The sequence below is a fragment of the Pelobates fuscus genome, chromosome 7 (assembly GCF_036172605.1).
Source record: "Pelobates fuscus isolate aPelFus1 chromosome 7, aPelFus1.pri, whole genome shotgun sequence".
NCBI lineage: Eukaryota > Metazoa > Chordata > Amphibia > Anura > Pelobatidae > Pelobates > Pelobates fuscus.
This window is the reverse complement of record NC_086323.1, coordinates 30,623,376-30,637,802: the sequence shown is the minus strand read 5'-3', so window position 1 is coordinate 30,637,802 and position 14,427 is coordinate 30,623,376. Positions and strand designations below refer to the sequence as shown.

The 14,427-nt window shown below is 44.2% G+C and overlaps 1 protein-coding gene across 2 annotated transcripts in view; it reads left to right on the top strand.

The window, feature by feature from the left end:
- The window catches only part of JAK1 (Janus kinase 1), an 87,043-nt gene that overhangs the window by 29,752 nt on the left and 42,864 nt on the right, over window positions 1-14,427 (top strand). For both annotated transcript variants that reach the window (XM_063427877.1, XM_063427879.1), the window contains exon 3: window positions 13,727-13,922. In XM_063427877.1, the coding sequence (XP_063283947.1) occupies window positions 13,754-13,922 (169 nt within the window). In that variant the 5' untranslated portion in view covers window positions 13,727-13,753. The remainder of the gene's footprint in view (window positions 1-13,726; window positions 13,923-14,427) is intronic.

Here is a 14,427-nt window from a genome sequence, read left to right as displayed (position 1 = left end):
TTTTACACGGTCAGTGATATCAGGCTTTATGTCCAGGTGCAAGGTCTCTTATGAATAGAACATTTCATTACTACTGTGTTCTGTGGCCTTCAAACTGTACTATCTTACAAGCTCTTAAGGAGTAGCCAGCAAGTCTTAAGGAGTAGCCAGCACCTCCTGGTACTTGTCCTTGAAGGAAACACGGTCTTTGTCTACTGTATTAATTGGGTTGAGAAGTTCAGTCACGTAATGTAGTTTTAAAATGAACAAGTTAAGTCATGAGGACAAAATGGAGGATTGAAGAAGTCACAGTATAAAGTTAAAATGGAGTTAGTACAATAATTCAATACAAGTACAATAAAGATTTTTAATAATTCCACATCAGTCCCCCCTATGAAATGTTAGATTCTAAGAGATAAAACTTTATTATATTAGTATCAGAAGACGTGTTAACCCAAAGGCACAGAAACCCCGTGGCCGCTAGCTAGGTGTTAATGCAAAGTGCAAGGCTGTCCCTAGATCTGACCCTAATAGGCTAACCATCCGTCAGTATGGCTCTCGAACGCTTCACACCCAAGGGTATCCCATGGCAGCTAACCCACCACTTCTCCACATGGGGCCTTTACCATTCACTGACAGATGCTGTCCCTGAGCTAGTCCCTTCCTAGAATTCCTGCACCTTATCAACAAAAGGGAATGTTTGCAGCGGCAGACAGGGTGAGTTGATGTCTTGGAATTCTTGGTCATCAACTTCGAGATGGGTCAAAGTGGGTACTGCTTGGTCAACAGTCTTCATGAGGGATTTTCTCAGACATGGGAGGACACAACAAAAGAGAAGAGCAAAAATAAAAAGAAAAATTAGTATAGCCATACCAATCTGTATTAAAGCCTTTTGCCATCCTGTCATCCAACCAAACCATCTTTCCCAGGGATCTTTTATCCCCGAATTCCTTTTTAACTCTTCAGACAGGACATTTAATTTTTCTATAGCTAGTGTGACTTTACCATTAGGGCCTGTGTTTTCTGGGATGTAAGTACAACATGTCATAGTGTCGGGCAAAATCTTACAAACCCCTCCTTTTTCGGCTAAGATCATATCTAGGGCCATTCTATTCTGGAAAGTCATTTGGGATGTGGCCTGCAACTGTTCGGCCAACCCCTGGAGGGCGTCTCTGGTGTAATTGACAAAACGCTGTTGATTATAATAAATGTAATTTATCCAATTTAGATTCTTGTTTGCGGTAACTATGGTAAAAATTGATTCAAATCCTGCAGCAACTTCATCCCTAGCTTTAAACTCATTGGGCACCCCCCTGGGCACTCCAATGGCATCAATATATACATGAGGATCAAAACTTCCTTTCACTGGGGCGTCACGTTTAACCTTAGTGTGGCTGAACTCATGGGTGTTGAGGTGTGTGTCAGAAATAATATGTATAGGCATAATGGCCTTAGTCAAAGTACACTCTCCCCACCATTCTGTGTCCATTCTGGATCTTAGCTGTAAATCCCCACACAACCAATAAATGTCCCCTAGTGACCTAGTGTGATGTTGCAGCAAACGTACAGGGACAGTTCTGTATGTAGCACAATAGCCTTTGGAAAAGTTACCCACAAATTTACCAATACCATCGTACATGGCATAGCAAGTGTAATTACCTTTATATACGGTAATACCATCAGGGGGTTTGACGTCTTTGGCTAGAAGAGGATACTCCTTTGTCCATGCAATACATATGGACCTGTTAAAATTATAGTGGTAGGCAAAAAGGCTTAAAACACATTCTTCTATATCTACGGGTAGGATTAAAGGTACGGTACCCAGGTGAGGCCGGGCACCTCCACACACATAACATGCGGTTCTATTATGCTTATTAGCATTATATTTCATCCATTCTAACCATAAATTTACATCATTAAAACCTGTTTCAGCGGCCATGGTATCTTCAAAAGTGGGGTTAGCAATGGCCATCATGTCCTGAAAGGTCTGGATATGGGGTTTTAATGGGTTAGGGACCATATGGGTGGCCCCTTGCCACTCAGAAGAGTTGCACATATCTTTGAGGTAGAAATGCCCTAATTTCTGGTAGGAACCCCTTTTCCAGTACATTCCCATCACATACTGGTCTGCATCTGTTGGGCTTGGGTGCTCAATGTTAAGGATTAATTTCATTGGTGTGCTCCCCCCAGGCTTTCTCAAAGTCATTCTCTGGAGAAGCGATCTACCATGATCATCTACTTTAGCTACGGCACTCTTTGGTTTGTAACCCCAGGCAGGCCCGGCATTCCACCCCGCCGCCCCCCAATGGTCACAATTGTGCCCCCATTGCTTGTCAACTACACAAACATATGGGTCTTTCGAATGAGGGATATCTCTATAGATGCTCTGGATTTGTGGTGTGGGAAATGGGCATTCTACAATATCACAGTAGTCAAAGGTATAAGTAGCCACCTGGGTGCATGATGAATTATACCAGAAGGTGTACCCACTAATGTCTTTGGTAATGGCTACTTGCTGGGCCTTCATAAGGCTAATTAAGGGGAAGATGTACCAGAGATACATGTTTGTGCGATATTCGCCTCCTCTGGGGCAGGAGATTTCTTGCAGTGGGAAGCGTGGATCCAATTTGGCCTACCGGCCAATTTGACGGAGGTTGCGGTAATCAGGAGAACTTGGAATGGACCGTCAAATCTCGGTTCTAGGGTATTTTTCCGCACAAACTTCTTAACCAGGACCCAATCTCCGGGGAGTAGGTTATGGGAACCTGTATCCAATTCGGGATCTGGAATTGAAGAGAAAACTTGGGCATGTATTTTGTTTAAAACACTTGCAAGTTCAGTTACATAATCTACTAAAACATCTGATTGGAGCTGTAACTGCTGCGGATAATAACAACCTAGTCTGGGTGCTGTCCCAAATAGAACCTCATATGGGGACAGTGAATGCTTCCCTCTAGGTGTGTGCCTAACACTGAATAGAGCTATTGGTAGGCTTTCTGGCCAGGGCATCTTTGTTTCTTGTGACATTTTTAACATTCTGGTTTTTAGAGTGCCATTCATGCGCTCCACTTTACCACTACTTTGTGGGTGGTAAGGGGTATGGAAGGCTAGAGTCACCCCTAGAGCAGTCCAAATTTCTTTAGTCACAGTTGCTGTAAAGGCTGGGCCTTGATCACTCTCAATGACTTCTGGGAGTCCGAATCTGCATACAATATCTGTAATTAGGCGCTTTGCGGTTGTCTTTGCAGTGATATTGGCCACTGGGTAGGCTTCTGGCCAGCCTGAGAACATGTCCACTATTACTAGTGCATATTCATGGGGCCCACTCTTGGGCATTTGGATGTGGTCAATTTGAATTCGTTGGAAGGGGTACATGGGCTTTGCCAGGTTCTTTGCAGGCACCTTGACTGGTCTTCCCGGGTTGCATTTTGCACAAATAACACAGGCTTTGCAGAAGTTGCTTATCAATGTTGTGATTCCGGGTGCTTCATAATACTTCTGTATGAGGGCGGCCATCAGTTCTTTTGACAGGTGTGCAGGCCCATGTGCCCATTGGACCACTGCTGGGTATAAATTTCTGGGAAGACAAAATTTGAAGTTGTTGTAATATATTCCGTCCTTTTGGACAGCTCCTTTCTTTTTCCATTTCTGGATTTCCTCAGGAGTGACTGCAGCTTGTTGTTCTTGTAAGATTCGCAAATCAGTAGGAAGAGTTTGCAAAGCAAAAATAGGGACTTCTTCTTCTTCTTCTCCTTCTTCTTGTCCGGACACTTCTTCATCCACTTCCTGCAAATCCCTGGCCGCTAACTTAGCAGCTTGATCAGCCAAATGGTTGCCCTTTGCTTCATCTGTATCCAATTTCCCATGGGCCTTGACTTTCAAAACGGCCACTTCTTTGGGGAGTAGGAGGGCATCCATTAGCTCCTTGATTGCAGTGCTGTGTTTGACTGGTGTACCGGCGGTGGTAAGAAATCCTCTAGTCTTCCAAATTAGGCCGAAGTCATGTGCCACACCCAGAGCATATCTTGAATCTGTATAGATGTTAGCACGTTTTCCTTCGGAAATTTTGCATGCTGAAGTCAGAGCCTGTAATTCAGCTTCTTGCGCAGACATTGCTGGCGGTAAGGATGATGATTTAATGACTTCATCTGTTGTGGTTACGGCATATCCTGTGTGATATGTTCCTCCTTCATCGGCATATCTCGATCCGTCCACAAACAGGGTAAAATCCGGATCTGGTAATGGGTTCTCATGCACAGTTGGTAAGTGCACTGTTTCCATTTTCATCTGTTCAAAACAGTCATGAGGTGTTTCTGGGTCATAATCATTCTTTATGACCAGATCTTGGAATTCCTTTTCCAGGAAATGGCGTGGCCATGCTTCTAGAAGGTCAGTTGTTGGGTATTTGACAATACCATTTTCCTGTAGCTGTTCTTCGTTCATGGTGGCCCATAGTTTTGCCATGGGCCCAAGATCATTCCATGACTTTGTCTTCAACTTGGTAACAGGAATATGTGGGATAGCGGTATCCCAATGGCGGTAAAGGTAGTTAAGTTGTTGAGGTAGCTGGATCAAGACCATGCTATTGCCTTCAGAGTCACAATAGAAGTCTTGTGCAGTGAGCTTTACATCGGTCCGGTGGTAAAGCTCATCTTCATAGCAAGGTTCAGGAGTAATGTTCGGTTTGTACCACATGGTGCAGAAGGCGTAATCCGGGCCTTCACAGAGAGGTTTTTCGCCTTCATAAAATGTCAAATGTGGATGCATGACTTTCTTGATACATCCACAGAGCAGGTGAATGTAGGTTTCATCCGTGATAAATCCATAATAGATACCCCCCTCAGGGAGTGGAAGAAGAGTGGACGGATTAAGCACTTGACATCTTTGGATGGAAATGTTGTCAGGCAAAAGAAGATGACACTGTAGGCGCAGGTGTCTGGCTGGAGACACGTGCTTGAGTTGGACTTGGTTGACGATGGCAGAGATGTCATGAGGGGCCAAAACAACCAGAGGGTGGCCAAGGACCAGGTCTGAGGTCCTCTCAATGAGTTCTCTTGCAGCAAAAACAGCCCTGAGACAGGAAGGAGTCCCTCTGGCCACAATGTCCAGTTGACATGAGAAATATCCAATAGGCCTCTGGCGACCTCTTAAGTCATTAGTTTGGGTGAGTACTCCTGTTGCGTGGCCTTGTCTTTCAGAGACAAACAATTTAAAGGGTTTGGAGTAGTCAGGTAGGCCCAAGGCAGGAGCAGAAGCAATGGCCCGTTTTAAAGCATCGAAATTGGCCAGGGCTTCATTGGTCAGACAGAACGGGTCAGACTTAAGAGCATCATAGAGAGGTTGCATAAGCAGAGAGGCTTCTGGGATCCATGCTCTGCAGTAGGAAATGAGGCCTAGGAAGGCATGAAGAGACTTTGAAGTCCTTGGAGGTGGAATGTCCAAAACAGCTCTTACCCGGTCCCGAGTAAGATGTCTGGTACCTTGAGATAGGCAATGTCCAAGGAAGATCACCGAAGATTGACAGAATTGTAGCTTGATGAGTGAAGCTTTGCATCCTTGTTCTACCAAATAGCAAAGGAGACTAAGTGAACACCTTTCAGTAGTGGGTACATCATCTCCACATAGCAAGAGATCATCCACATACTGAAGCAGGACAACTTCTGGGTGCTCAGCTTGCCATGGGTCAAGGATGGTGCCCATGGCCTTAGCAAACTGACTTGGAGAATTTTGTGCCCCTTGGGGCATGACAGTCCAGGTATACTGTTGCATTTCATGAGTGAAAGCAAACAGGTATTGACAGGATGGGTCCAGTGGGACACTGAAAAAGGCATTGGCCAGGTCAATAACTGTAAAGAATTTTGCAGATGGTGGGACTCCAGAGAGCAGAGTATGAGGATTTGGTACAAGAGGGGTGTCCAGGACGGTAGCTTCATTAACAGCACGGAGGTCCTGGACCATCCTGTACTTCTCTGGTTCACCCTTTGGAGTTTTCTTATTCACAGGAAATAACGGGGTATTGCATTCAGATTTACATTTTACCAGGGCACCCTTCTCCAAGAGTGCCTTGATGTGGACAGAAATTGCAGCGGACTGTGCTGGTTTTAATGGATATTGTGGTTTTCTTGGTAACTTAGCTCCTGGAATAAGCTTTACCACCACAGGGGGAACATTTAGGTGACCTATGTCCTCTGGGCCTGAGGACCATAACTTAGCGGGCACCTGTGTTTTTAATTCCTCTGGGAAATTGGACCTTAATTCTGCTGCCCCCTCACGGGGCTTTTCTAAATGCAGCATCAGAGGCAAAGAGCATAGGGCTGAAGTGTCTGATACAGACAGAGGTGTAAACATTTCTACCTGCCCATCCGGGGTAAAAGTGATGGATGCTTGCAGGCGTGAGAGGACATCAGCACCTAACAGGTTAATGGGGCATGTGGAGGATACTACAAAGCGAGCGAGCAGGCTAGAACCAACTCGCAGCGGAGTTGTTAGGGGGCTATGTCTCGGCTGGCCATCCACTCCAACACAAGAGACGTCGATATTTGACAGAAAAGATGGGTCTGGCAGGTCTTGTTCTCGCAGAACACTACGGGCTGCACCTGTGTCAACAAGGAATGTGGTAGGGTGGCCTTCAATAGGTAAAGTCACTGTGGCGAGTGGCCCCCCCTTATCTCCTGTAGACACTGCCATTACAGGGGTTACAGACACAGGCTTGCCAGTCTCCTAATCGTCCGGTTCTTCAACAATTGGAACCTTTGTCTCGGTCCTGGGGCCTGGGGCAGGCTTAGAGAACTTCTTGGGTGCCCCTGGTTCCTTTTTAGGTTCCGGACAGTCGCCTCTGTAGTGTCCCTGAGCCCCACAATTGAAACAAGTTACATCTTCTAACCTGACTCTCTTGGTGCCAGAGGTGACGGGGGTAGCGCGAGCTACCATGAGGGGAGCTGGATTGGGTCTTCTTGGGGTCTGAACAGATTCCAACCCTCTAGCAACTAAAAGCAGGGTATCCAGGGGAACAACCTTGTATTCAGGACGTGCAGCAATAATTCCCTTGCGTATAGAGTCTTTAACACCTTGGACAAACGCACCTGACAGCATTTGTGAATGAATCTTGTCAGTAAGATCAAACCCCAAATCTGTGAACATTTGATACAGCCTTGCATGAAACCTTTCCACTGATTCTCCTTTATCTTGAATAACATCAGTAAGGCCAGCAGCCTGATCCGCAAGTTTGTCCTTAGCCCATTCTCTCAATTGGGTGCAAAAAGTTACTCCAGAGGGGTAATCAACATCACTGCTGAGCAGATCTGTACTGAGGTGTCGGGCCATGCTTGGCCAATATGCATCCCCTGCTTTTATAGCACAAATGCTCAGTAGATCACGCCATGCTGCGGAATAAGTCTTTTGAATTTGAACTATCCCTCGGTAGAAGGGCATAGGCTGTTTTTCTGGGTCAGGGAGTGATTTCATTAGAGCACTAGCTTGAGTGGGATTGAAAGCAACATATTTAGGAGGGGCCTGTTCTCCCCGACCCTTGTGGCCAAAGGGGTCATCGATAGAACGATGAGTTGGGGCTCCCGCGGCAAGCTCCGATGAGACATGGGACACCCTGTCCATCTCGTCATCATCGAATTCTATGATATTGGCTTTTTTTCGTGGTGCAGGGCCTGAATGAGGTGAAAGGATCGGTGGTTGGGAACGAGCCCCAGATGCAGGGGTGGCTAGCGAGTCATAACCTGGGGATAGGTAGTCACCGGGAATTACCGGCATCAGGGCCGAACTGGGGGCCGCCATATTGGTGGCCGGAGAAGGTACTACATTAGGGTTAAGGGAAGAAGTGGCGGCCATGTTGGAAGAGGGCACATCCGGGGCAGACTGTGCCGGACTGGGCATGACCGGAACCTGGGGCGTGGCTTGGGGAGTGGGGAGTGGATATCCGGGGTAGGGCAGGGCCATGGGATATGGGAAGGGGTAGGGCCAGGCTGGGGAGGGGAAGGAGGTGGGGTATTGAGCTGGGGTGGAGATGGGAGGGAACGGAGAGGGATTGGTAGGGGTGGGTGTAGAGGGAGGGGCCGGGGCAAGGGCGGAGGAGGTGGTTAGTTGGGCGGAAGAAGAGGGGAGGGGGTCATGAACAGAGAGAGAGTGTAGGGCAGGAATGGCAGATGAAATGTTAGGGGAAGGTATAGCAGGTAGCGTAGGGATGGATGAGGATGATGGGAATGTTAAAGAGGGGGCAGGGGAAAAGAAAGATCCATCAGAATTCAGGACCGGGCAGACAGGGGAGGTGATGGGATGGGTATTGGGAGTGGGGAATATAGTCAGCTGGCTTTCATTTATTGCTGACTGAACCTTGGGGATAGACATTCCCTGGGCGCCGGTTTTGGGCGTTGGCTGAGGATAGACCCCAGTAACACAATTATTATGATACACAAACAATTTCACACCTTTGTGATTTATCTCTTCCTCAACCCAACCTTCTAGCTGAATAGCCTTCGCTACTCTATACCATGCTTCAGCAGTCTTTAATAAACCATTATCTGTAAGTTTGCCTTTCTTTTCTGTCAGTAACCTACGCCAACTTTCTGGTTGCAATCTTCCACATGTCGGTACAGCAATTCTACATACTTTTGCAATTTTTTCAACACCTTTAACCATTTCCTCACCCTCTCTATCTTCGACTAAATCACATGCTAACCAGCCCTTACTGGGCTTGCTTAAATCCTGTCCCATAATCCCTTTACCCCTATACCAGCGTCCTAGATATAGGGAGAGAGAGGGAAAACTGAACAAGAACGTCTACAATGCTCGACTGCCACCCGAGAATCGTGGGACTTTCTCAGGTGCGTCTTCCCAAAACGTAGACTAGTCACTGAATCCGCCTACCCGGGGTGGTAGACACGGATTGGAGCGAGGTGAGAAGTGTGTGACCAATCACTTCTCTATTAAGAGAAATGGGAGTGGATAGTATAATAATATAGGAAGTTTAGAAAAGATGAAAGGCAAGGAAAAATCCTTAGAGACAGACACAGGAGTTCATGAGACTCCTAATAAAACGGACAAGACAACAATACAATTGAAATACAGTGCATGCATTACAGTTCAAATAAAATCAACAATAATCCCTTTCCTTCTACATGTGCTTACTCCAAAGTCACCTTCCTCAATCTCGTAGTGTCCCCGCTCGGAGAACGACTTTCATAAGTCTCACTACCAGCGGCCAAGGATAACAGCTAACACCGGTCCGAAATCCTTTCCAGCCTCCCTCTACTCTGCAGTCCACGAGAATGTGGCCACGTCTATCCTCACTCCCGTAGTGCCCCTATAAAACCCACTTTATAAGTCTCACTACCACGTGATGCGAAAAACAAGCAATACCTGCCTGAATCCCCCCCGGAAACTGAGTCCCCTGCCACAAGGCTCAGTCTCCTACCACAATTAAATAACCAGTGGATCTCCGGCTCAACTAGAGCCGAAAGGTCCGGGCCAGGACGTCCCCAACTCAACTAGAGCTGGATGGTCCGAACGTGCACAGTGAAGCTAGCTAGGCTACCAAAGTGACACACCATTGGATCACAGAAACCTATGATTCTACACAGATCCCACAGTTCCACCAACTTCTTTTTCCTTACAGCCACAGCCACGAGGCTCCTAAAAGAAGTAAACAGGCAACAGAAGACCCCCAGGAACACATCCACAGGTCAACCCCCCTTTTTCCTTACAACCACAGCACAGTGGTTCCTAAAAGAGGTAAAACAGGCAACAGAAGACCAAGGCAAATCCCCTCAGATCCACCCCCCTTTATCCCAAAAGAGGGAAAATACAAACAGATAGACAGTCACACCGAAGACCCAGGCAACAGATAGACTAAAATGCAGGTAAACAAGTGAGTAACGAGACACCGGGCAAGATATTACCTGTCTTTGATGTCCTCCCGGGAAGCAGTCACAGACACGTGGACGGGTCAATCAAAGGGGCCGGAACGTACCGGTGGCTCTGCAGAAGTCTCTACCGTGTATCTGGAGGTGATCAATCTCCCTTCCTTCCCCCTGGATTCCTCCGTCCACCCTTGTCTTCCTTAGGACGGCTCACCGGCCGGACATAGCCCGGTGCCCCACGTTGGGCGCCAAGTTGTTATGGTACTTTTTGAAAGTAAACCAAAATGTTCAAAGTCTATCTGTTCCTGTCCAAATCAATAAAATTAAATTGCGTATATACGCTGAAGTAATTAAGTCTGACACACGAGGTTCAGGTTAAAATAACTTCGAGAAAGTTTATTGGCAAGTGAAGTAAAAGCGGGCGCGCAGGCCCTTTTAAGAGGCATTTTGCGTCATCATTGATTATTAGAATATCAGCAAATAAACATCATCAATTGGATTAATTGTTAAGTGACGGAGTTAGTGTCTTACCTATTGGTTAGTAAAATTAAGAGGTTAGTCCCGTGCCCACCCATCAGAGGTGGGATTATTCTGGACACGGGTGGGGGACAAGGGGGTCCTAAGCGTCATTTTACACGGTCAGTGATATCAGGCTTTATGTCCAGGTGCAAGGTCTCTTATGAATAGAACATTTCATTACTACTGTGTTCTGTGGCCTTCAAACTGTACTATCTTACAAGCTCTTAAGGAGTAGCCAGCAAGTCTTAAGGAGTAGCCAGCACCTCCTGGTACTTGTCCTTGAAGGAAACACGGTCTTTGTCTACTGTATTAATTGGGTTGAGAAGTTCAGTCACGTAATGTAGTTTTAAAATGAACAAGTTAAGTCATGAGGACAAAATGGAGGATTGAAGAAGTCACAGTATAAAGTTAAAATGGAGTTAGTACAATAATTCAATACAAGTACAATAAAGATTTTTAATAATTCCACATCAACGGGAACCACTATGTTATTCGATTTACAGGAAACAAAATTCAAAAATGAGTTGTAATGATCTATGAAGCTTTGTAAGAGAAATAAGCTGCCTTGTTTCCCATTTAACCATTTTCTGAAATAAGGCTGATTACTAATCTATTTTTAAAAACAACTGTAATGGCTTTATGTGGTTGCTTATAGTAATCACCCGGCCTAATTTCAGCAATAATTTTAGCTTTTTTGATTTTTTTTTTCCCCCTACATCTTTGACTTCATTGATTCCCAAGCAGTAACCGTCCGCAATTAAAGGTGTTTTTTGCTGATCTACTGAGGGCATAAATTGGGGTGAACTAAAAAGTATCAGTCGGTTTGCTATCAGATGAAGCAGTTTGTGTATTTACATAGGGCTCATTTTCCACTAGCCATTGGCTATTGAAATTTCAGCCCAGGCAAGTAGAAATTCACATTAGAGTGTGTGTAAAAGACCCCAGGCTAGCACCGGCAGGTCATTTCTGGGCCTGACAAAATTTTGAGCTCTTTACATATATATAATTTAACAAAAAATGATGTCAGCATGACTCCAGCGATGGGAGAAACATAGAAACATAGAATGTGACGGCAGATAAGGCCCATCTAGTCTGCCCAGTTTTCTAAAGGGTATAGATTCGACAGCCACCAGTCACTATGGCAAAGAACAACATAGGGGACAATTTATGGAACTCTACATGATATACTGTATGTTAGGCTGTTTGACCTGGCACGTGTATTAATACCGTCTGACTCTGTATACAGAAAAATGTGACAATGGAATATAGCCGATGTATTAACTGAATGTAAAACAATAAACTTCAATTATAAAAAAAAATGATGTGTGTTTGATGCGCTTTTGGAGAATATATATGAACATATTTACCTTTTGTTGAAGCAGTCTTCCCAGCAACCGTTACTATGTAGATGGAAATCCCCAAACTGCGCTGGATGTTTTGTAATTTACTTATCAATTTATGCACTCAATGAGACCTTTCATTTCACCTTTCATTTAAAGTGCGGCTCTAAACACCATAACAACTACAGCTTGCTGTAGTGTTTATTGTGCTAGGAGTCCCATGACGTAATCCCCCTGTTAAGAATGACACTGTTTTTGTATGATATACTTACCTGTTTCACTAGGGTGCCCACAGACTGGCCCCTCTTCACATTTATCGTTATAGAGGAAGTTCACCTTTTGCAGTATAATTTGCATCCACGTGTGGGTGGGGATCAGTGGGTAAGGAATGTCAGCTAAACCTCAACCAATGAATTATGTACTGATCTAAAAAAAATAAAAATTATATTGCTGATGCAGAAGGGGAACTTCTACTTCAGAGATTTCTTTGAAGAGGGGACCGATCACCAGAGACCAGGGGACCCAGGTAAACAGTTAAACTTCTAACAGTGAGGCGGCACAGCACCAGGGAGCTCCTGGCACCATAACCACTACAGTAGTGCTAAGAGTACTTTGTTAATGCCAAAGTAGCAGAGATGTAGAATACAGCACTGTCTGTTCACTCAGTGTTTAGTGAATAAGCCCCTTTTTTATTTCAAGAGATCTTTTTCAATTACATTCTTTTTATCTCCCCCCCCCCCCCATGCGTTTTTAAAGCGCATGAGTCAAGGAAGCAAATTCTTTGTAATTCACTTTGAGTAAAATTCTCATTGATTATCATGTCATGAATATTAATTGAAATTTGGTAGTGATGCAGAGAAGGCAAGTGGTGATCTTCCAAAGAAAACCAGTCCCCTAATAAAATTTTTGGCAGAAAGTTGAAGACGAATGTGTTATTTTTTGTTTATGTTAAAGTGTGTGTTTTCCATTTTACAGAACTCTGGCCATGTCAGCCCTTACATAATTAATTTCTAAATATGTTCTTCTGTATTAGGGTCACATGCTTGCTGTTCCTTTCATATACTCCTCCATTTATTCCAGCAGATGCTGTCTTCATTTTAGTGGCTTTTCCTTAAGATATTTGCGAACTTGTGTTGCACATCCATCTCTCATAGCTGTTCAGCTGACTCTGTAGTAATACATAAGTGACACAAGAACCCGTTTCAGGTTTGTGTGTGCATATTCGTCTTCGGTAACTGTTTTTCTCTAACTTAAACCTCCTCCTATCTAATTGTAATCTGAATTTCATTTTTGTGAATGAGTATGTGGACATTTTGATCCCTTTCGACTAGCCCCCTCATTGTTGCTGGGATACTGAATGCTAATAGTCTTAGTTCCCTGGTTACCCTGGCTCTTGCCATTTTTTTTAACGTAGTTCCTTTAATCTCTTGACTTCAGTCTACTCTGTATGTTTCTAACCCCAGTGCCCTGAATCCGTCGTAACGTTCAGTCCGCAGGTTTAGTACGCTCAATATCAAAGTCTTTCACCCTGATACTTTCACTACCAACTCCTCTTGCCCTTAATCCCATCAGTGCCCTGGGGTACCCAAAGCCCCTTCCTCCCAAATCCCTGACCCCAGTTAAAAAGCGCAGTCTTGCTTTTGGACAACCAATATCATTGAGGAAAGCGTGATAAGATCACGAAACTGCCATCTTGTTGGTTTAGAAATTGGCATTGCAACGCAATATCGCCTTTAGGAGAGGAGACACAAGAGCTCAGCTATTCATTTGGGTACAGAGTTGCTTCCCATGCATTATATTGAAGGGCTATTTATAGAATTGTACTTTTAATATTCATATTTAAACTGGACCTTTCACTTTATTTCTTTTATTATCAAATACTGTCTCAAGTATGTAAACACCAACATTTATTTGCAGTGTTTATAAAATCTGGATTTTTCATTCATTGCATTTAATGTAATTTGTTAATTACTAAACCCTGGTGGCAATCCGCTGATTTATTTTTTTTCTTTTCTTCAGGATCTAAATGTCTGAGAACGTCTGAGGATGATGGCTTTCTGTGCAAAAATGAGAAATTCCAAGAAACCCGAACTGGACGTATGCATACGGGAAGGATTGGAGATTAATTTCTATTCAACGGATAAATCTCCCATCTATTTATTAGAAGGGGTTTACACGGCTGAGGAATTGTGTGTCAAGTCTGCTCTAATATGCAGTAAGTAGCTAGTTTATTTTGTATTTGTGCAGTAAGAATTGTTCAGAATTGCAGATTATTTTTTTGTCACATTGTTTATATTTTCTTATTTAACAATATTTAGTTTTTATGAAATATAGAGTTTACCATTTTAATACAATGCATAAGAAGTATCAGATTAATCAACAAAATTGATTTAACAAATGTTATAAGTAATAATGGATATTGAATAAAGTAGTGCGATACACAAATGGGAAAATACAATACAGGTCCGCGGTCAATTACTCAATATTGTCCCTAATAAACCTCTCCAGTAATATAAAGGTACCAGTTACTTAATTAGAATACTGTCACAGTAGTTTACCTCAACACGCAAGATTTAGTCCAACAATTGACAATAAAGAGCAGAGATACGTCTACCGGACCTTAGAATGGCCGGACTCGACTGAGAGGAGAGAAATACAGAGTCAGGAACGATCCGAGGTCAAGGGCACAAAGAGACTGCGTAAACAAGGACTAGCCAAGG